This window comes from Erythrolamprus reginae, chromosome 3, assembly GCF_031021105.1.
Source record: "Erythrolamprus reginae isolate rEryReg1 chromosome 3, rEryReg1.hap1, whole genome shotgun sequence".
NCBI classification, from domain to species: domain Eukaryota; kingdom Metazoa; phylum Chordata; class Lepidosauria; order Squamata; family Dipsadidae; genus Erythrolamprus; species Erythrolamprus reginae.
The window spans coordinates 85,231,907-85,256,418 of NC_091952.1; the positions used below are offsets into that span (position 1 = coordinate 85,231,907).

Below are 24,512 nucleotides of genomic sequence, written 5' to 3' on the forward strand. Positions count from 1 at the left end.
TACCAGGCTGCAACACCTTGGTCTCTTCAGCCTTGAAAGACAGCGTTTAAGGGGTGACTTGATCGAAGTGTATAAAATCATGCATGGGTTAGAGAAGGTGGATAGAGAAAAATTCTTTTCTCTATCACACAATACTAGGACAAGGGGGCACTCCCTAAAACTCATAGGTAAGAAAGTGAGGACAAATCAAGGGAAATATTTCTTTGGTTTATGGAATTCACTTCCAGAAGAGGTTGTGACAGCTGTCAGCCTGGATAGCTTCAAGGCGGGATTAGACAGATTCATGGATGCCAAGTGTATCGGTGGTTATTGAAACGGATGTCCATGTGCCGCCTCTATGTTGGTTGAGGCAGGCAGGATTCCCTTGAGTACCATTTGTTGGGGATCAGGGGAAAGGGAGGGTCTTGCCTTCTCTTTCTGCTCAAGATCCCCATGGACAATTGGTGGGCCACTGTCTGACACAGAATGCTGGACTCGATGGGCTTTGGCCTGATTCAGCATGGCTCTTCTTAGGTTCTTACAGAAGGTTGAGTCAACCTTGAACCTACTGAGAGTCCTCTGCCAAACTGCTGGCAGACGGTGATCAACAGAAGTAGCTTGCAGTACTGCACTTTAACCACTGCACCATCGAAGCTCTATGAATGAAAACTGAATGTAAATTTATTTTTCAGAAGCTCTGAGATGACAGTGAAGGAAAAAACAGTTCATTTTAGTCCCAAGGTTCTTTTTCAGGCGGTAACTGGACTTTACTATTTTCCTTCAGCTCTAGCTGGATGGTGGGGAATCGCAGCCAGAGCTGAAGAAGCTTCTTGATGGGAAGCAAAATGTCTTTAAAAAAACACACAGTTCAGTTGCCTCTTGAAAAAGCACCTTTGGGACAGCCATGACCTGGATGACTGAGAATTATTATTATTATTATTATTATTATTATTATTATTATTATTTATTAGATTTGTATGCTGCCCCTCTCCGTAGACTCGGGGCGGCTCACAACAATAACAAGAACAATGTAAGAGCAAATCTAATAATTTAAAAAACACTAAAAACCCCATTATTAAAAGCAAACATACACACAAACATACCATGTATAAACTGTATAGGCCCGGGGGAGATGTGTCAGTTCCCCCATGCCTGACGGCAGAGATGGGTCTTAAGAACTTTACAAAAGACACGGAGGGTGGGGGCAGTTCTAATCTCCGGGGGGAGCTGGTTCCAGAGGGTCGGGGCCGCCACAGAGAAGGCTCTTCTCCTGGGTCCCGCCAAACGACATTGTTTAGTTGACGGGACCCATAGGCAGTTCATTTTAGCTTGCCAATTCTCCTTTCTTGCTAAAAAGTCAGCCAGCTGGTTCTCAAAAGGAGGGATTGGCTGGGCTCTAGCAGAATAACAAGAATAATAAAAGTTGGAAGGGACCTTGGAGGTCTTCTAGTCTGACCCCTTGCTCAAGCAGGAGACTTTATACTATTTCACACTTGAATCCCGTCCTCTCTAGATGCTAGATCCATGATGGTGGCTGTTTACAGAGCAACCTGCAACTACAACACCTGGTTTTATACTTTTCATGTATTATTATTGGTTGTGTGATTGTTAGGTGTTTGGTGCACAAAACCTTTTTCTCCCCGAGTTCCACACATGGAAGGTACTAATGAAAAACTTTACCAAAGACATAACTTTGTCTTTGGTCGGGACGGCGTACAAATCTAATAAATACTAATACTAATAACAACAATAACAAAATAATGATAATGATGATGATGATGATAATAATAATAATAATAATAATAATAATAATAATACTGTACTTGGCATGCTGGGCAATTGTCAAAGGATCTCAGCGGACATTTGAAAACCATCGGAATTGACAAAATTTCCATCTGTCAATTGCAAAAGGCCGCGTTACTGGGATTGGCACATATAATTCGCCGCTACATCACTCAGTCCTAGGTGCTTGGGAAGCGCCCGACTGGTGATGAAATACGAAATCCAGCATAGTGATCTCGTTTGCTGTGTTGTACTGACATAATAATTTATTTTATTTATTCATTTGTCCAATATACAAATACATAGGAAGAAAAATAGTCATGTAGTAATATATATAAGGGTAAAGTGAACTTAGAGGAGAGGATATATGAAAGAAAGAAAATATATATGATAAGTGAGAGAAAGGAAAGACAATTGGACAGGGGACGAAAGGCACACCAGTGCACTTATGTACGCCCCTTACTGGCCTCTTAGGAACCTGGATAATGATGATGATGACGATGATAATAGTAATAATTGAGCCAGTATAGTAATACCTACGTAAAAGAATGTTAAAATAACCAATCGTATTTCCTTAGGGAACACAAGCGGTCACGGAGAGCGCGCGAGAGAAACAAACAATACAAGTAGTAGAATTTATGTCTACTTTCTCGCGCGGTGGAGAAACCAGAACTTCCTACTGAGAGAATCCCTGCCTCAAAATCTATGAGAAGGACGAAGAGAAAAAAAAAACCCTTGTGAGATTTGCGAAGCAGCCCCTCCCGAATGATCTCACTCGATCCCGCCAGATTCCCCCGAATCTAGGGATGCGCATTTGGATATTTTTAGGAGGCCACTTCTTCCCGTTCCTCCCACTCTCTGTTTTTATTTTTTATTTCCCTTGTGGGGAGGGGCCGGCGTTGGCATCGGACCACGTGAAGCGAAGGCGGAAGAGGAGCTCCCTTACACTCCGCCTCCGCTGCCTCGGAGCCCGGAAAGCGATCGGGAGACTCGCCCCTTCGAGGAAGGAGGCATGGCGGGGATTAAAGGTACGAGCCGTTTCCCCCTCTTCTCTTGTGAGGGGTTTTCCCCGCTCCTGCTTCTTGAGGCAGTCGTAAGGTTTCCGCCTTTTCATAGAGACTGTCGCGGTAGCAATCGAATCTCTCCCCCCAAGAGATCCCAAGATCTCTTCTCTCTTTCGCTTCTATCTCTGCCCTACTATTACAACTAGTTTTTGCTCATCATCTCCTCCCACTTATGACGGTATGACTGTAGCTTGTTGCTTGTATCCTTAAGATTTTTATTAATATCGTTTCCTGATTGCTTATTTGACCCCGATGACAACCATTAAGTGTTGTACCCCATGATTCTTGAAAAAAGTATCTCTCCTTTTATGTACACTGAGAGCATAGACACCAGAGACAAATTCCTTGTGTGTCCAATCACACTTGGCCAATAAAGAATTCTAAATGTCTCTTTTCTTTTATGCACACTGAGAGCATAGGCACCAGAGACAAATCCCTTGTGTGTCCAATCACACTTGTCTATCTATCTGTCTGTCTCTCCATCCATCCATCTATTTATCCATCCATCCATCCATCCATCCATCCATCCATCCATCCCATAGATATAATATTTGTATACAATACTAGTAAAAGAGAAACATTAGGAATCGGAAGAAGTCAACAGTGGATAATCTAAGGGTAACGTTTTGGGGGTTAGGTGATGATACTACAGAGTCTGCTAGTGAGTTCCATGCATCAACTACTCGGTTACTAAAGTCGTATTATAAGAGAATTATATTCTCTTCCCCATCTCTTTCTCCCCATCTTCTCGACAGCTCGACTCAGATTCTCTTAGTAAAGAATTTTGAGTTTGGACAAGCTCTTTTCTCTTCTGCTGTTGCTAGTGGCTAGTGTTGCTTTCTCCTGCACCCTGCCTTTGGGTGCCAGGCAAAGTTTATTCTTTGCCTGTAATTTCTCTTCCTCCTGTTCGCCCATCAGGTTGAAGCACTCCCTGACCACTCCCTTGCCTCCTCTCAGCAGATTTTAGTGCATTGAAACCACTAAGACCAGTTTGTCCTATTTCTGTGCCACTTTGCAGAACTGTTTGTTTCGTGGTATAATTAAAAATTCAAGCCAAAATCTAAGAAGTTCCCAATCTGGAAAGTTTTTTGCAAGCATCATAATCAAAGTTTGCTCCTTTGATAAACTGTAGTAGGTATGGTGGCAGCTTTTTTTTTTTTTAAAAAAAGAAAATATGAAATCATTCTATATGATCAAGTTAACTACATCATTTATGTCTCTGTTTAGAACTTCCATGATGTGTGCTAATGTTATTGTTTAAAAAATGTCAGCAATCAGTAATTTTATAATTATGTTCATGAGAGTTGCTTTATTAAAATTAAATAGAGTGACATTCTTTTTATTTCCACTTTTACAGCTTTGGTTGGTTTATCGTTCACTGGAGTTATTGGTTTGACTTTTCTTATGTTGGGATGTGCCTTAGAAACATATGGGTAAGAACATATTAGTTTGAGTAAGAGAATACCAGTTCTTTGTATCAATCATGTAAATTCTGGACACATTTAAACCCTTAAAACCCACCTTTGCCGTCAGGCATGGGGGAACTGAAACACCTCCCCCGGGCATGTACAATTTATGCATGGTATGTTTGTATGTGTGCTTGTTAGTAAAAGGGGGTTCTTTTAAAACTTTTTAAAATATTTTAAATTTATTTGGATTTGTTACGATTTGTTATATTTTGCTGTGAGCCGCCCCGAGTCCGCGGAGAGGGGCGGCATACAAATCTAAATAATAAATAAATAAATTTATTTGGCATAAAAGTCTATAAATATAGTAAAGGAATACAATTTGATTAGTAATAGTGGGATTAATACTTGGAAATGGTATGAAAAGAGAGAAAAACTGAACCAGTCCGGCAAAAATTTACCAAAAATAGTGCTCGACTTGAAACAATTTATTTAGTGACCAACGTTACAACAGAACTGAAAAAAGTGACTTGAGATCATTTTTCGCCTTTATGACCATTGCAGATTTATTCCTTATGGTCACGTGATCCAAATTTTAACATTTGCCAACTGGTATGTGTTTATGATGGTTGCAGGGGGTCATGTTATCATATTTTGTGACCTTCTGACAAGCAAAGTCAAAAGGGAAGCTGGATTCACTTGACAACCCTCCTACTAACTTAACAACTGCACCTAACTTGTTCTTTTTAATATTAGATTTGTATTATATTATATTGTATTGTTATTGTTGTTGTGAGCCGCCCCGAGTCTTCGGAGAGGGGCGGCATACAAATCTAAGAAATTATTATTATTAAATTATTATTATTATTAACAGCTGTGGGAAGAAAAGTCATAACAGGGAGCAACACTCACTTAACAACTGTCTTGTTTAGCAATGGGAATTTTGGGGTCAATTGTGGTTGCACTTCCAGGCCAGGCAGGGGTTGCAACTTACCTCCGCTACTGGTGCTGATGGGCGCACAGTTTCGGGTGACCAGCAGGCACGTGCATGCGTCAGAGCGAGATTTGGGTTCTGCGCATGCACAGGAAGCAAATCATGTGAGAAGACGTGTGGGCATGCAGGATTTCAGCAATTTTTTTCCTTCTGCGCATGCAGAGAAGCAAGAAATTGCCACAATCTTGCCCGCCCGCACATCCTCATGAGGTTTTGCTTTCTGCCCATGCGCAGAAGCCAAATCTCACTCTGATGTGCGCACCATTTTCACTATCACCCGTCCAAGTAGGAACCAAATACAGTGGTACCTCTACTTAAGAAATTTTCTAGATAAGAACTCAAGATTTTTTTGCCTATTCTTTTTTGCCTATTCTTTTTTCCCCCCCAATATATTTTATTAATTTTTAAAATAGACAAAACTAACAAACATACATTTAACATAAAAGTGGGGTTGTAACTACCCCGCTTATTCTACAAGTAAAATTTCAATACAGAAAAAGAGTACAGTACATTTAAAAAATACTTAAATTCAACTTATTACTTTAAATGAAAAGAAGAAATTTGTTTTACCTTATATAATAAATTTTCATACATAAACTAAACCTAACATAACTCTTAAAACATAACAATACTAATTCTAATATAAATCTTAAATCATAACACTGCTAATATAATTCTCTTATTTATTTATTTCTTTTTTGCCTCTTCTTAAGAACCATTTTCTACTTAAGAACCCGAGCCCAGAAAAATTTCCCAGGAAATTTGAGAGCGGCACAAAGGCCTGGCCAGTTTTCTGTCATTCCCCCTTTAATCCCAGCCATCTTGGGTTTTTCTGGGCTGCCAGAGGAGCCTTTCGGTGGCGCTTAAGGAGGCTTTGGCAGTCCGGAAGCATTTTCCTTTCTCTGGGCGTTTGGAGAGGGAATAAACCACTTTGCTGTGGTGACTCCCTCATGCTGCCTCCCATACCCCTGGCGCGAGGTTGCCTCCCGGAGCATCTAGGCGCGGAAAGGCAAAAGGGGGCGCTCACCTTACCTTCTTCCTTCGGCAGCGACTCTCCTCCTCCTCTTCTTCCTCCTCCACTTCCCAGCCAAAGTCCGAGCTTTTATTTCTTTCCTAATGGGTTTGCACACATTATTTGCTTTTACATTGATTCCTATGGGATAAGTTGCTTCTACTTAAGAACGTTTCTACTTAAGAACCTGGTCACGGAACGAATTAAAATTCATAAGTAGCGGTACCACTGTACTAGTCCAGGTCTACCTGTATTTATCACGTACGATGAGATACATATGTGAATGTGTACAGCTGCATTTTTGTAAACCACAAAAAAAAGATTGATATTGCATAAGCATTTATTTTAAACTTCCTTAATCTCCTTTTCTTTATCATTCTGCAGTACCTACTGGCCATTATTTGTCTTGATATTTTACGCCATATGCCCTATTCCTCACTTCATTGCACAAAGAGTAAGCGATGATACAGACGCCGCAAGCAGTACTTGCAAGGAACTGTCGTATTTTTTCACAACTGGAATTGTGGTCTCTGCTTTTGGACTTCCTATCATACTTGCACGTGTTGAAGTGGTAAGTCTTGTAGCAAGATATGTATGCCCTGATAATTCCTGCTGCCTGGAAAGATTCTTAATAAATAGAATAGAATAGAATTGTTTATTGGCCAAGTGTGATTGGATGCACAAGGAATTTGTCTTGGTGCATATGCTCTCAGTGTACATAAAAGAAAATATAGATTTGTCAAGAATCGTGTGGTACAACACTTAATGATTGTCATAGGGGTCAAATAAGCAATCAGGAAACAATCAATATTAATAAAAATCTTAAGGGTACAAGCAACAAGTTACAGTCATACAGTCCTGTGGGAGGAAAAGGGGTGATAGGAATGATGAGAAAAAACTAGGAGAAATAGAAATGATTTCTGTTATGATCTTGACAATACAACAGGATGGGTTTTTTTCAAGCATTTCCTTCATAAGTGGCAGGAGACATTGCATAAATAATAAAGATTTCATAATTGAAATTACATTGCCTGGTTCCTATTTTGTGCTAAAATTATGGTTTAACAAATCACAACTCCAACCACAAGCCACAAGCTGTAAATCATGGTTTGGAAGTGACCGTTCCTGGATTTTGGATCAGACAATCAATACATTTTTATTGAGGTCACAGAACAATAGTGAAGCTAAGAAAGAAAATAGCATACAGTATTAACTGGAAGAAAAAAGATGACTGTCTGCTGCTTCTTGTTATATTGCCATGCCTGGCAAACTGCCAAACAAAATTGGGTTATTTGTTACTTTGAAACTTGGTCTGCAAGCAAAAGCTCAGATAAAAGTTGTCCGTTTTTTGTATTAAGGAGGTGCCGTAGATCAGTGTTTCCCAGCCTTGGCAACTTGAAGATATCTGGACTTCAACTCCCAGAATTCCCTAGCCAGCATTTGCTGGCTGGGGAATTCTGGGAGTTGAAGTCCAGATATCTCCAAGTTGCCAAGGTTGAGAAACACTGCCGTAGATAATCATTATAGACTACAGTACAGAAAAACAGGTTACTGTTTAAATTCTCTCCTATGAATATTTGTTGGGAATTGGGAGGAATTGCTGAAGGGATGATATTTTAAAAATTCAGGAATGAAAATGCTCCAATGCTTTGAAAGAATAAGATGTTTGAGATATTTTCTGTCTACGAATTAAATAACTAGTTACTAGTTAATATATTTACAGAGATTCTGTCCTGATGAGCCAAAACTAAGCCAAAATATGTTTGGCTTAGTGTGATATGTGAATTAACCTGTTTTTCAGCAGTTGAACCCATGCAGGCCCCCCCCCACCTGTGGCTTATTGAATTTCATTACTTGCTAAAACATATACCAGGACTTGTTGAGTTACATTTAGAATGGGTGGAAAGTGCAACAGAAGTAAAAATATATTTAGCATTGTTGCATTTCATTAATTTTACAAATCATCACTTACTCTTGGTTGCTATATTCAGTGATGTTTGCTTCCAGCCCATCCACATTTTTCTCAACATTAATTTTGTGTATCTTTATTTATTCGTCATTTTTAAATTTCTAAAATCTTGCCTTTATTGTTTTTATAAATAACTGAAAGCAAAAAACCAGATCCCTTCCTCCTCCTATTTTCCCCACAATAATGAGTTGAGCTAAGAGCAAAAGATGTTTTTTTTATAATTTATCTATTTATTTATTTATCTATTTATTTAATTAATTGTATGCCGTCCCTCTCCACAGACTCGGGGCGGCTCACAACACAATAAAAACAGTTCCTGACAAATCTAATAATTTACAATTTAAAATTTAAAACAGTTAAAAAAACCCCATTTTTAAGCAGATATACCTACAAACATACCATACATAAATTATATAGGCCTGGGGGAGATATCTCAGTTCCCCCATGCCTGACGACAAAGGTGGGTTTTAAGGAGTTTGCGAAAGGCAAGGAGGGTAGGGGCAGTTCTAATCTCTGGGGGGAGCTGGTTCCAGAGAGTCAGGGCCACCACAGAGAAGGCTCTTCCCCTGGGGCCCGCCAACCGACATTGTTTAGTTGACGGGACCCGGATAAGGCCCACTCTGTGGGACCTAATCGGTCACTGGGATTCGTGCAGCAGAAGGCGGTCTTGGAGATATTCTGGTTTCCGATTATGATTCTATTATTTTGTTTGTCCTAATTTATTGAGTGCCCAGTGGGATCATTTAAGCAATATGATACCATGTAAAACAACCTATTGAATTTCTTCAGTTTTTTAGTTTTTGAGCTAGTCTTGATGATTAAATAATGGGTGTTCTTATTAAAACGTAACTATATAAATATATCTATACTTTTCATCTTAGGTTATAGGGTTGTTTCTCAATTTTTCAATTCCATTTTTGTGTGTTAATTCTTTGACTTGTTGCAGTTATAAAATTGTCTATGCCAATTTCTGAGAATATTAGCAATAACACTTAATATTTTCAGCTATACTTTTGGCTGTGTATTTTTTTTTCTTATGAAAGATACAATATAAGAAAAAACAATTCCGTAGTCATGCCACTAGAGGGAGCTCTAATTCTTTCCTATTATTACTAAAATAAATTTAGCTCTTGGTTAAAAATATAAAATGGAGAAAAACATTTTCAGACAATTTTCTTTGGAGAGGAAATGTAAGCTCTGTCATATCCATAGAGCTTAAGATTCACCATAAGAAAATAAATTAATAAGGCATAACTTGATACAATGCTGATTCACTGATACATTTCTGAATCTTAAAAGCACATATCATAATATAGCGTTTACCTTTTACAAGGAGAATGGAATACAGAATAACAGAGTGGGAAGGGACCCTGTCTAGTTCAGTGTTTCCCAACCATGGCAACTTGAAGATATCTGGACTTCAACTCCCAGAATTCCCCAGCCAGCATTCGCTGGCTGGGGAATTCTGGGAGTTGAAGTCCAGATATCTTCAAGTTGCCAAGGTTGGGAAACACTGTAATCTAGTCCAACCTGCTGCTCATGCAGGAGACCCTATATCATTTCATACAAATGGTTGTCCAATCTTTTAAAACATCCAGTATTAGATATCCAGTAAACATCCAGTATTAGATATTGGAGTGTTGTGTTTAAGTGATGCCTTAATTTATTTCACTTCATGCTGTCTGCTGCCAACATTTTTATACATAGTAAACATATCGGTCTTTCCTTGTCTTCCACTGTAGTCACAGTGAAGCCAAACACTACAAGCGCTTAGTCATATTTCTTTATCTTAGCTTGCATCTCATTATCTCCACCCTTCTCCTTTCTTTTTATTCCTGTTAAATATTTTTCCATGGTGTCTCTTAAGGACTTGTTATCTGCACTTCGTATCTCCTGCTCTGTGCTGTGTGCTATTGTTCGGTGCAAAAACTCCCTACTCTCTGCGGCAAAAAAAAAAGTTCCTTGAGGTCACGCGCTGCCTGGCATCGCCCTCCAGGGGGGGCCTGCCCCAGTATTTGAGAGACACTGAACTAGACATACACAATTCCTGTAACCTTTCCTCTTATGTTTTAGCCTTCAGTCCTTCAATTTGATAATAGAATAGAATAGAATAAGAAAAGATGACAAAGCACATTTACTTTATCAGCTTGGTATCAATGGCATGCTAAGGACAATCTAAAATTATCTATTTTGAATTAAAACTCCACTATTAAATGAGGTTTTCTCCGTAGTAAGCATGTTTGTGATTCTTCTAGTCTCGTAGATCAATGTTTCCCAACCTTGGCAACTTGAAGATATTTGGACTTCAACTCCCAGAATTCCCTAGCCAGCGAATGCTGGCTAGGGAATTCTGGGAGTTGAAGTCCAGATATCTCCAAGTTGCCAAGGTTGGGAAACACTGTCGTAGATAAAGCAGCATCTCAGCTGTACTATGAAAATACCTAGAATGGGAAAACAGGTACAATAGCACAAAGTGTTTAAATCTATTTCAGTTTTTGACTAAAAATATTAATAAAATGGGGACACTAGACTTTTAATATTGAAATAGATTATCTGGTTGAAATAGATTATCTTATATTACAATATCACAAGTAGAATTCTTCAATCATTTACAGGTAAACACAAGCAGGAGAATTAGTATCATTTCAGTAGAGCAGACAAGCACAGAGAGGGCAGAGTGGGAAGAGTGCAGAGTGGACTGGGTTACTCCCAGCCTTAAGCTTAAGTTCCAGTTTTGATTCTCTGCACAGACTTGGGAGTGTTTAACTCCCATTGGCTTACTTAGTTGCTATGCCTATTCATTGGCTGACCTTGTTACCATTGGCTGTACCAGTTCATGAATATCTTAAAACCCACCCACCCACCCCAAGGCAGCCACAATGCAAAGTGTTTGGGGTCAAGGAGCAGGCAACCAAGGTTTGGCAAATAGCAAGAGAGGAGAAACAATCAGCTCTCAACTTAGTGCTCATACCGCCCACCCTTCCCCACTCACAGTTGTGTTGGGTTAAATAGATGAAGGGCAGGATCCAAGGGAAGGAAGGTCCCTGCAGATTGAAGCTGCAAAAGGGCCACACTTCTTGGAGCCGGCTGCAGGAATGTACAGCAGATCAGCTGTTTTGCAGAGGCATGTGGAGGCTCCTGCTGCATTTGCAGCCACAATTGCCATGCTTCTTGGAGATGGCAGCAGGAATGCACCCGCAGATCAGCTGTTTCATGGACCAAGCTGCTGGTAACGCTGTTAGGCAAGGAGGCATAAGAGGCAGGTCATCCCCCTGGCTCCTACCAATACATGGGGAGGGAAAGTAAGACACACCCAAAAATAAGACCTAGCCATTTTTTTCTGGGGTAAAAAAAAAGATCTGGTCTTATTTTCAGGGAAACATGGTAAATAGATGTTGGTTGCATGGATGGATGGATGGATGGATGGATAGATGATAGAAAGATACAGATGATAGATAGATAGATACTTAGATGACAGATAGATACTTAGATAATAGATAGATACTTAGATAATAGATATATAGATAGATTTATTTATTATAGATTTATACATTTATATATGTAGAGAGATGATAGATAGATTCTTAGACTTTAGATAGATAGATAGATAGATAGATAGATAGATACTTGGATGATAGATAGATAGATACCTAGATGATAGATAGATAAATAGATAGATAGATAGAAAGATAGATACTTAGATAATAGATAGATAGATAGACAGATGATAGAAAGATACAGATGATAGATAGATACTTAGATAATAGATATATAGATAGATACAGTGTTCTCTTGATTTTCGCGGGTTCGAACTTCGCGAATAGCCTATACCACGGTTTTTCCCACCCAATGATGTCCTATGTCATCGCCAAACTAATAATTTTTGCAAATAAATAACAAAAAAAATAATTATTGTTAATAAATAATTATATTTATAAATATCAGGATCCCTAAGTGTCTTATTCAATGGCGAGTACCAGTAATAATGGTGAGTAAATGGTTGTTAAGGGAATGGGAAATGGTAATTTAGGGGTTTAAAGTATTAAGGGAGGGCTTGTGATACTGTCCATAGCCAAAAATGGTGTATTTACTTCCGCATCTCTACTTCGCGGAAATTCGACTTTCGCGGGTGGTCTCGGAACACATCCCCCGCAGAAATCGAGGGAACACTGTATATAGATAGATTTATACATCTATATATATAGATTTATTTATTATAGATTTATACATTTATATATGTAGATAGATGATAGATGATAGATAGATATTTAGACTTTAGATAGATAGATAGGTAGATAGATAGATAGATATTTGGATGATAGATAGATACATACTTAGATAATAGATATATAGATATATATATAGATAGATTTATACATCTATATATGTAGATTTATTTATTATAGATTTATACATTTATATATGTAGATAGATGATAGATGATAGATAGATATTTAGACTTTAGATAGATAGATAGATAGATAGATAGATAGATAGATAGATAGATAGATATAGATAGGTAGGTAGGTAGATAGATATTTGGATGATAGATAGATACTTAGATGATAGATAGATACTTAGATGACAGATACTTAGATAATAGATAGATAGATAGATAGATTTATACATCTATATATGTAGATTTATTTATTATAGATGTATACATTTATATATGTAGATAGATGATAGATAGATGATAGATATTTAGACTTTAGATAGATAGATAGATAGATAGGTAGGTAGGTAGGTAGGTAGATAGATATTTGGATGATACATAGATAGATAGATAGATAGATAGATAGATAGATAGATAGATAGATAGAGGCATTGCCTATCCCTGGAGGATAAAATGCTTCTTGCTTTTAACATTTTTATAGCATCTTTTGAAACAATAGTTCTTTTATTTTGCTTTTTCATTGGAAAGTAAATGTATATCTATAAAGAAAAACTTGCTCTCAGGTTGATTCATGCTTTGTAGTGTGCTCGATTTACAACTCCATGATACTCTTCGTAGTATTTTGTCAAGCATTAATGATTTGAACCTAAGTGAGTCTTGTCATTTAAAAGAAAATGCTTTTGTTGCACTTTCTAATGATGGTATCCCAAATCCATTATGCCATATAATATCTTGTTCAAGCACCTCTCCATTTACTTGTTTGATGTGAAAACAGAACATATGTGTTTGTTTCCTTTCTCCCATTTTCTCCTGCCTTTGACATCACTTCGTTTGTTAAATTGCAATTTTCCGTGACATCCGAATTGGGGAATTATAGTTTCAGAAATTGGAAAGTACTGAAGTATGAAAAACAAAGATGAAGGATCAAACACACACAGCTTGCTTCCGATCAAGCACGTTGACTAGGATAATTATGTCTGAATTAATGTATCTTTGACCGTGCTTCTTACACTTTCAGACTTACTTCTGTTGTAATTGCTGGCTGAAAGATTAACTAAGGCAGTGATGGGCAACCTTTTGAGCTTGGTGTGTCAAAATTCGCCAAAAAACCAAGCATAGCTCAGGTGGTGTGTCACCTTGAGAAAAAAAGTTTGGACAAAACCCCCCTCTTTTCCTCCCTTTCGCCTATTTCTCTCTCTCTCCCTCTTTCTTTCCCCTTCTCTCTCCATCCCTCTTTCTTTCTTCCTTCCTCTCTTTTTTGCTCTTTCTCCCTCCTTTCCTCTTTCTCTCTTCCTTCCTTCCTTTCTCTCTCTCTCTTTCTCTGTCTCTCTTGCTATCTCTCTTTTATTCTCTTTCTCACTCTCTCTCTTGCTTTCCTTCTCTTTCTCTTTTGCTTTCTTTCTCTCTTCCTTGCTTTCTTTCTCTCTCTTTCTCTCTCTCTCTCTTGCTTTCCTTCTCTTTCTCTCTTGCTTTCTTTCTCTTTCTCTCTCTCTCTCTTCCTCCCTTTCTCTATTTCTTTCTTTCTTTCTCTCCCTTGCTTTCTCTCTTTCTTGCTTTCTCTCTCTTACTTTCCTTCTCTCTTTTTCTCTCTCTTTCTTGCTTTCTTTCTCTTTCTTTCTCTCTCTATTCCTCTCTTTCTTGCTTTCTCTCTCTCTCTTGCTTTCTCTCTCTTTTTGTCTCTTACTTTCCTTCTCTCTTTCTCTTTTTCTCTCTCTTGCTTTCTTTCTCTTTCTCTCTCTCTCTCCCTCTCACACACACACACTCTTTCTCTCTCTCTCTCCCTTGCTTTCTCTCTCTCTTGCCTTCTCTCTCTCTTTCTCTCTTATTCTCTCTCCTCCTTTTTCTCTCTCTCTTTCTCTCTCGTGCACCACGGCAGCAACAGAGAGAGAAAGAGAGAGGGAGAGTGGAGAGAGAGTGGAGGGCCGCTTGCTGGTCCGTGGCCCCCTGGATCAGCGTCCCTGCATGGCCCCAGCGCAGACTCCGCCATCGCCTTCGCCTCCGCCTAAGAGGCAGCAGCCACATTCACCCCTTTGCCCTCCCAGGTGTCCATGGAGCTCAGCGCCTGGCCACGCACCGCCTCCGCCTCCCGGTAGCGCGCCAGACATCTACCTGAGGAACGGGTGGTTGGGCGCCACGAAGGGCGACGCTTGAAGGCCACCATGGCGCCGTTGTTGTCATCACGGCGCAAAGCCAGGCAGTCCCGGATCGCTCGCTTCTCCGGCCAGCAAGCCGGCTGCCAGGGAAAGTGGCGCGATTTTTAAACGCACGCTTTTCAAATGCGGTGCTTTCCTGGGCAGCCGACTTTGCTGGCCAGAGAAGGGAGCGATTCAGGACTGCGTGGCTTTGCGCCACTTCAAAAATTTCTGCCGGGGGAGGGGGTTCCTAATGGCTGTGCGGGCACACAATGGCCGGCGCCCTCCCACCGGGTCCCAAAAGCTCACGTGCCATCACCGCCAGGGAAGCTCCAGCCGGGCCGGGCTCCTATTCTCGCTCTTCGCACGTCCTTTTTTTTTTTTGGTGCTCGGAAATCAACAATGCGGATCCTTTAAGAACCTGCGCTTGCGCTCTGCCGGCTTTTTCCTTCCTGGGCTGGGTGGGGGGGAGGCGAAGGAGGCGCGGGCTTCTCCAAGCAGCAATGAAGGTGAAACAGGAGGGAGGGGTGAGAGTGAGGAGGCTTTTTTTTTTTTGGCTCGCGTCGCGTGCGTTTGGCGCATTCTCTCCGAAAGTTTCTCCAGCGGCCGCGTGTCACTAAAAATGGCTACGCGTGTCAGTGCTGACACGCGTGTCATAGGTTCGCCATCACTGAACTAAGGCTTCCATTTCTGAAATTTCTGGAACATGTTTCCAAACTCCGTGCTTTTCTTATAACTAAATATGCCTTATAACACATCATTACTGTATACCACTGGATACAAAACATAATGTGATGAAACAATGTGGCTGACCTCTTAACTTCCCTTTTTAACAATTTGAGACTTGCACAATACTTAATAAAAGTTCTCAGTTCTTATGGGGATTGTTGCATTAGTTACAAAACCTTTAACTTTGGCACAAATATACATTCTCTTTACAGAAATCATGCCAGGCCACCAAAAGAGGAAAAAAATGAGATGAGGAAAGATAAACATTGTCAAGTCATCCTAAAATGATAATTGCTATGTTTTAAGAGTAGACTGAAATTCTTTGCTATTGGGGCAACTACCAGCAATTTGACTTCTAAGTGACTAAAAAATTAACCAAAATTTCTAGACAGTTGTTAACTTCGGTTACAATCTTCCAGTATGTTATTGGTGTCCACTGGTTCTCTAAGGCAGTGTTTCCCAACCTTGGCAACTTGAAGATATCTGGACTTCAACACCCAGAATCCCCCAGCCTGCATTTGCTGGCCTGGGAATTCTGGGAGTTGAAGTCCAGATATCTTCAAGTTGGCAAGGTTGGGAAACATTGCTCTAAGGGATTTAAACTATCACTGATGGGCATTATTTTCTTCAAAATACAGGTTGTCCCCAACTTAGGACTCCAGCTGACCCTCAAAATTATGTTGCTAAATGAGACATTTACAAAAGGTGCTTTGTCTCCGTTTACAAACTCTCTGGCCACAGTTGTTGAAGTGAATCACTGCAGAGGTTAAGCTAGTAACACAGTTCTTAAGTGAATCTGGCTTCCCCATTGACTTTGCTTGTCAGAAGGCTGCAAAAGTTCATCACATAACCCCAGCATACTGCAACTGTCATAGATATAAGCTAGTTACCAAGCATACACATTTTGATTAAGTGACCATGGTGATGCTGCAACAGTTGTAAGTATAAAAATGTCATAAGTCACTTTTTCAGTGCTGTTGTTAATTTGGGTAGCTAAGTGAAAGGTTGTCATGCATGGGATAGATAAGTTGGATAGAGAAAAATTCTTTTCTCTATCACACAATACTAGGACGAGAGGGCACTCCGTAAAGCTCATAGGTAAGAAAGTGAAGACAAATCAAGGGAAATCTTTCTTCACCCAGAGGGTCGCTGGTTTATGGAATTCACTTCCAGAAGAGGTCGTAACAGCTGTCAGCCTGGATAACTTCAAGGCAGGATTATACAGATTCATGGATGTCAAGTGTATCGGTGGTTATTGAAAAGGATATCCAAGTGCCGCCTCTGTGTTGGTTGAGGCAGGCAGGATTCCCTTGAGTACCATTTATTGGGGGTCAAGGGAAAGGGAGGGTTTTGCCTTCTCTTTCTGCTCAGGATCCCCATGTACAATTGGTGGGCCACTGTGTGACACAGAATGCTGGACTCGATGGGCTTTGGCCTGATTCAGCATGGCTCTTCGTATGTTCTAAATCAGTGATGGTGAACCTTTTTTTCCTTGGGTGCCGACAGAGTGTGGGCAGGTGCTATTGTACATGTGAGAGTGCCCAAACCCATAATTCAATGCCTGGGGAGGGCAAAAACAGCTTCCCCCACCCCCAGCGGCCTCTGGAAGCCATAAATGGTCTGTTTCCCAACTTCTGGTGGGCCAACTAGGCTTGTGTTTCGCCCAAAGGCTTCACTGGAGCCTTTAGTGGTGGGCCAACTAGGCTTGTGTTTCGCCCAAAGGCTTCACTGGAGCCGGAGAAGGTAAAAGCTTCCTCCCCCATCCCCCGGAGGTTCTCTGGAAGCCAAAAACACCCTCTCAGAGTGTCTGTGTGAGCCAAAAATCAGCTGGCCGGCACACACATGCCTGTTGCAGCTAAGCTAGGGCAATGGCTCATGTGTCAGCAGATATGGCTCCACGTGTCACCTGTAGCACCTGTGCCATAGGTTCGCCATCACTATTCTAAGTCGTGGATTACCTGTTCATATATAACAACGACAGCTTTTCCATTAGAACAGTGTTTCCCAACCTTGGCAACTTGAAGGTATTTGGACTTCAACTCCCAAAATTCCCCAGCCAGCAAATGCTGGCTGGGGAATTCTGGGAGTTGAAGTCCAGATATCTCCAAGTTGCCAAGGTTGGGAAACACTACATTAGAATAATTTATAACATGCCAGCTTGATAATTCTTTTCTATAGCACATGGTTCCCCAGCCCCAGGAGGCCCACTACGGGGCCATGGCCCATTTGGAACCAGGTTACATGAATAAAAAACCAGCGCGCATGCACAGCTTGACTTGCACGAGCGGTGGGCCAGTGTGCATGCACACCCCTGGCCCATTGCTTGGTTGGCCCAATTCCCCTCCACCCACATTGCAGGGTCACCAAGCCATAAAAGTTGGGGACTTCTGCCACAGCAGCTATAGGTTAGAATCTTGGTGAAAATATATGCTAGATTGAAAAATAGTACAGATAGCAGTGTTCTCTCTAATTTTTTTGGGGGGTGGGCGGAAAAGTATAGTGTCTGAGCAGCAGTCCCTTCGGGACTGGGCGACACAGAAATAATAATAAAATTTCCCTCTCGGCTTCTGGGCAGGTTTGGAAAACTCTGAGTTGATGATGATTTTTAAGTGAGCGATTGCTCACCTGCTCAGCTTAGAGGGAACTATGACAGATAGTACAGATTCTGGTGACTGCCACTACTATCTGTATTATTGTTAGTTTATTAATTTGGATGTGATTTTTACAGTATTGTATGTCTGTTTTAGTTATATTAAGTATAGGTTGTGTATCTTTATTGCATCCACTGGCTTAAGGACATAATAAAGATTTTATTTGTATTAACTATATAGTCACTGATAGGATGGCACATAACGAGAGTTAGAAAGCAGTAGCTGATAAATGAAAAATATTCAAGTCATGAATGAATTCCAGAATTGACAATTTTAGGAAGTGTCGCTTAAAGAGATGTATGGCAGTTTGGACCTTATATAAGCAGTCTGCATTGGTTTCCGATCAGTTTCCGGTCACAATTCAAAGTGTTGGTTATCACCTATAAAGCCCTTCATGGCATCGGACCAGAATATCTCCGGGACCGCCTTCTGCCGCACGAATCCCAGCGACCGATTAGGTCCTACAGAGTTGGCCTTCTCCGGGTCCCGTCAACTAAACAATGTCGTCTGGCGGGTCCCAGGGGAAGAGCCTTCTCTGTGGCAGCCCCGACTCTCTGGAACCAGCTCCCCCCGGAGATTAGAACTGCCCCCACCCTTCTTGCCTTCCGTAAACTCCTTAAAACTCACCTCTGCCGTCAGGCATGGGGGAATTGAGGCATTCCCCCCTCTCCCGGGCCTATACAATTTATGTATGGTATGTCTGTGTGTATGTCTGGTTTAATAATGTTTTTTTAATTTTTTTAAAAAATTTATTAGATTTGTTGTGAATTGTTTTATTATATGTTGTGAGCCGCCCTGAGTCTACGGAGAGGGGAAGCATACAAATCAAATCAAATCAAATCAAATCAAATCAAATCAAATCAAATAAATAAATAAATAAATAAATAAATAAATAAATAAATAAATAAAATACTGTGATATAATAAATTAAATGTAATATATTTAAATGAGCATTTCATTCCTTGTCTTTTTTAAAAAAATCTTGTCTCTATTCCACTTTTCAAATTTCAGCCCAAATTGGGCTGAGATAAGGAACTTCTTGTAATCGGGGGGTGGAGGGGGGTGGATCCAGATTACAGATTTGTTCTGATGATAAGGAACTTCTGTTGTATGTTGTGGCTGATAGCTTACAAATAATCCTTCACAATTAGCTTTATGCTTTGGTGGATGAGCTTTCTTGTAAATTTTCATTAATTGCTCTCTTGAGCCATTCAAGGACTTGCAATTGTTTTTATGTCAAGTTTGTTTTAGCAAATTATATGATGAGTTCGATAATGACTCCTAATTACATAATTAGTAGCTCTCTTGGTTCTTTAAAATTTGGTGTTTTATCGTAAGTGCTTTTACCATCATGCTGTTGTATTTCCTTGGACTTCTCTAATGCTCAAAATAGCCTATGCTTTGTATCAATGAATAAAAGGTTAATTTTATTTTATTTTCTATTTCAGATCAAGTGGGGAGCCTGTGGCCTTGTGCTGGCTGGAAATGCTGTAATTTTTCTTACAGTTTTAGGCTTTTTTGTCCTGTTTGGCAGAGGAGATGATTTTACCTGGGAGCAGTGGTAGAATTTACTGAGATATTAATCTACAGTACACGTGTTATTCAGGCCTCCCTTGATATTCATTCATTTACGTATTATAATTTTAGTGTGTATATGGATATAATATGTATACATGCGCACATGCCAATATATTTAGTGAATGAATAATTTGATAACTTAACATAGAGAAAACGTACCTTTATTAATTTGTACTTTTATTTCACGAGATGCAAGTAATTTTACACAGTACTGTGAGCAGCAGTGGTTTTAGACCGATTCTTACAACCTGTAGCGGTGGCAGCAGGCCCCGTCCCAGGAGGCTCCACCCACCAGAAGGTTCCGCCCACCCACCTGGGATGCTTTTGCTCGCAAATTAGTGGCAGTCTATTTTAGAACCCACCATTGACTCTGGGTGACGTTTTTAGAATGCAAGAAAAACTATATGAGTAGGGATTATTTTGTAACAATGGAGGGCTTTCTTCTGAGTTTTTGAATTAGGAATCACATTTTCAATTTTGCTTTACAGCAGGATAATAAAAAAATATAAATTTATCTTCAAGGTAAACGCATCACAATTCTTCAATATAAACTGTTTACTAGTCAAAGAATCAGCATTTTAAATCACTCCAGTTTTATACAGTTTTAAGAAGCAATTGCCAGATCAACTGAATTTAGAGAAGGAAGATATCTAGATATCATTTTGTCTGCTGCATAATGAAGAAAATGGAACACAATCTTGTGCATGCCTGGATTGGATCCAAAGTCTGCCACTAGTGAACAGAAAAATTACTTTCCTCCACTAGAAACTTCTTGTCCAGCAGAAGAACTCCACTTTTGCAATATCAAAAGATGCAGCAATCTTGGGATGCTCTAGAAGATTGAAGAGGTTTTCAGAACATTGGGAGATATGCTCAGACTAGATGATCTACAAGGTTCCTTCCAACTCTAAATGCTCCCACAAAAATGCTCCCAGAAAACTTCTCAAGGTCAGAAAACCTGGCCTTTTGAGAATCCATGTATTCCTTTACATAAAAAGCTAGTTTTTATAACAAGTTGCTATACCGTGGATCCTATCCGGTAGTAGGTTTCATTTAATACAATGAGGCACATTTCTGAGTAAAGATGTGCCTTACAAATATTAAATAAACATTTTGCTTTGGTCTCTGTTGCACTTTAGAAAGCTACAGTGTACTGTATTTTCTATCCCCAAATAAGTATATAATTTGTGTATTAGTGTAATAATGGATGGAACGTGCAACCTTTTACACATATCTACGAAAACTGCTTGGCTTTTGGGATCTGATTTTGGAAAAAAAAAGTTTTGCATTTTCAGACTTGGTGCACATAAAAACTTTATAATGATTTTATGATCTGTATCATGTGGAATACTGAAATTGTGCAATATGTTTGTGACCTGAAACACATATTTTTGATCTTTAATAAAATAAGATTTTAACATTGTTGTCAGGTATCCTGAATTGCTTTGTGCCAACTTGCATCTGATTAAAAATGGCAACTAGTTAAAGATTACTTTGATCTTACATAAAGAAGTAGTACAGTAATACCTCGTCTTACGAACTTAATTGGTTCCGGAAGGTGGTTCGTAAGGTGAAAAGTTCGTAAGATGAAACAATGTTTCCCATAGGAAACAATGTAAAAGCGATTAATGCGTGCAAGGGGGAAAAATGCAAAATGGCACTCTGCCCGGCTGTCACCTTTTAAGACAGCCGGGGGGCTTCTCGGCGTGAACCCGAACTTTTCGGGTTCAGGTTCGGGAGGCCGCCGAGAAGCACCGCCACCCAGCTGTCACCTTCTGAAGTTCGGCAAAAGTTCGGGTTTGGGTTCAGATTCCGGAGGCCTCCGAGAAGCACCCGGCTGTTTCAGAAGGTTACAGCTGGGCAGCGCCGCCCGGCGGAGCATCGTTTTTGCGATCAGCAGTGGCATTTTCGGCCAATCTGGAGGCTGAAACGGAGGTGGGGAATCCCAATAGGGAATTCCATGGGCGGAGCTTTGATGTCACAAAGACGTCCTTCCTGGAGGCCACGTTTCGGCCGAAACACTTCTGAAAAAGTATGTAACAAGAGGCAAAAAATTTTTGAACCCCGGGTTCGTATCTCAAGATGTTCGTATCACGAGGGGTTCGTATCACGAGGTACCACTGTATATGGCAGTTATGGTGAACCTTTTTTGGTTTGCATTCAATGTGACCCCTACATATGCACACATGAGCCGCCCTGCTCCCTGCACACTATGGCATACTCACTCTCCCCAGGCTTCAGAGCCTTTCTAGGAGCCTGGGGAAGGTGAAAACAGCCTTCCCTACCCTTTACGAAGGCTGAAAACAAGCTGTTTCCCAACTCCCAGTGGGCCCAGGAGGCCCAAAAATTAGCTGGCTGGCTAATTTTCATGGTCACGTGATCAGAATTCAGATGTTTGGCAACTGACTCGTGTTTATTACAATTGTTGTATTCCAGGCAATGATGAAATCCATTTTTTAAAATTACTGGTTCTGTGGCCATGGCTTGGTGGGCATGGTGTGGCTTGGTTGGCATGGCAGGGGAAGGATACTGCAAAATCTCTATTCCCATCCCACTCTAGGGCCAGCTACGGGTGGTATTTGCCGGTTCTCTGAATTACTCAAAATTTCCACTTCCAGTTCTTCAAACCACTCAAAATTTCCACTACCAGTTCTTTGAACTACTCAAAATTTTCACTACCAGTTCTTTGAACTACTCAAAATTTCCACTACCAGTTCTTCGAACTACTCAAAAGTTTCACTACCAGTTCTTTGAACTACTCAAACTTTTTGCTACCAGTTCTTCGAACTACTCAAAATTTTCACTACCAGTTCTTCGAACTACTCAAAATTTTCACTACCAGTTCTTCGAACTACTCAAAATTTTCGCTACCAGTTCTTTGAACTACTCAAAATTTCCACTACCAGTTCTTCGAAATACTCAAAATTTTCACTGCCAGTTCTTCGAACTACTCAAAATTTCCGCTACCAATTCTCCAGAACCTCCTGGATTTCACCCCGATTCTGAGGTCATGTGATCACCTTTTGTGATCTTCTGACAAGCAAAGTCAATTGGGAAGCCAGATTCACTTAACAGCCATGTTACTAACTCAACAACTGCAGTGAAATGGGCCAAAGTTCACTTAAGAAATGTCTTAACAGAAATTTGGAGCTCAATTGCGGTCAAATGTCAAGGACTACCTTTATATTGTATTGCACTGCATGCATGTAGAAGGGAATAGGACTTGGATTGTCTAATTGTGTCTGATGTTTTGAAGCTAGTGACTATTACTGCAGATGCTTTTGGCTAGGTATACTTAGGATTACCACTTCAGTAACATTTAGAGAGCCATAGTCTCCATTCCTATTTAACATATTGATCAAATGTGTGATTTCTTTAACCTGCAGCTTTCTTAATTGTAATTGTGTGAGATCTAATGACTCTAATATGTTGATGCACCAAAGTTGTTGGAAATAATAGTGATTTGAGATTTTTCCTAATCATTCAGTTGCTGATTTTAAAAGTATTCCAAACCTGTAATGATTAAATGATAATTACTGTATTTTTCGGAATATAAGACGTACTTCCCCGCACCCAAAAGAGGGTGGAAATGTTGGTGCATCTTATACACTATGGGTTGCATTATTTGGATAGCCTTAGACTAACAATTCAACAGTAATTTTTAAATAAAGATCTTGGCTGTTCATATATATTATCAGTAAGATGAAGCAGTGCCTCCTTTGTTTTTTTTTCCTTTGGCATCTTGTGAAAAAATAAGTTAATCATTTTTAGTATGTAAAATCATTATTCTGATGATGAATTTATAAAATGTGTTCATTTCATGATGTGGCTCAAGGTGCTATGAATTTGGTTTTTAATTGTGGGTAATTTATTTATTTATTTATTCAATTTTTATGCCGCCCTTCTCCTTAGACTCAGGGCAGCTTACAACATGCTAGCAATAGCACTTTTTAACAGAGCCAGCATATTGCCCCCACAATCTGGGTCCTCATTTTACCCACCTCGGAAGGATGGAAGGCTGAGTCAACCTTGAGCCGGTGATGAGATTTGAACCGCTGACCTTCAGATCTACAGTCAGTTTCAGTGGCCTGCAGTACAGCACTCTACCTGCTGCGCCACCCCGGCTCAATTGGTTTTTGAGTCAAAATTTCAAATCTTAGAAATAGTTTAAATATATTGAACAGGGTTTGGAAATGAAGTCAAATGGCAGTTTTATGTTTTCAAACAATTGGTTTATTCCAAATATCACACTTTGATTTGAACCATACATTATATCTTTCAACATGTTTACCAGGATAACAGCACTCAGCCTATTTTAGTTACTCAAGTACACCTCAATCATTTTCCCAAATAAATATTTTACACATGTAAATGTTGTGCCTTTTCCTCTTTTATCTGCCTATATACATATTCATTATCTAATTGATTTCAGGGTAAGTAACTACACCCAATGCAAAAATTCAATAAAAATAGTAAGGTAAATGAATGCAACTACCTGCTCCAATATTTAACCATTTATGAGTTTCTTACAAATATAAATAATAGAGAAAAATGTAAAACACATTTACACCAACAACATTAGAAAGTATACATCTCCACATGCTTTTATTTTTGCAATTCATCCTTATGCTCATCATGGTGTTGCAGTGCTTCATATATTACTTTTTTCTTTAAACCCCAGATATTATATATACTTTTTGAGGATTCCATTAACACTATCCAAATGGGACTTTCTTGGCCTTTCCTCTCAACCAATTTGGTCTTTCTTCACATATTTATTTTGCAATTTAATCATTCTTTTGTTTTCTGTGTTCCAAAAC

The 24,512-nt window shown here is 39.8% G+C and overlaps 1 protein-coding gene across 1 annotated transcript; it reads left to right on the top strand.

Moving 5' to 3' along the window:
• The first annotated feature begins 2,674 nt into the window (after positions 1–2,674).
• On the top strand, positions 2,675–21,117 carry LEPROT (leptin receptor overlapping transcript). The gene is made up of 4 exons (XM_070748978.1): positions 2,675–2,789; positions 4,183–4,258; positions 6,622–6,808; positions 19,563–21,117. Exons 1-4 carry the CDS (start codon positions 2,774–2,776, stop codon positions 19,677–19,679), a joined length of 396 nt encoding a protein of 131 aa, XP_070605079.1. The 5' UTR covers positions 2,675–2,773; the 3' UTR covers positions 19,680–21,117.
• Positions 21,118–24,512: the final 3,395 nt, after the last annotated feature.

Bases quoted from the DNA above. Each gene is read 5' to 3' on its own strand.
- LEPROT (XM_070748978.1), top strand. The intron at 4,259-6,621 runs GTAAGAACATAT...ATCATTCTGCAG, and splicing joins TGTGCCTTAGAAACATATGG to TACCTACTGGCCATTATTTG. The intron at 6,809-19,562 runs GTAAGTCTTGTA...TTTCTATTTCAG, and splicing joins TACTTGCACGTGTTGAAGTG to ATCAAGTGGGGAGCCTGTGG.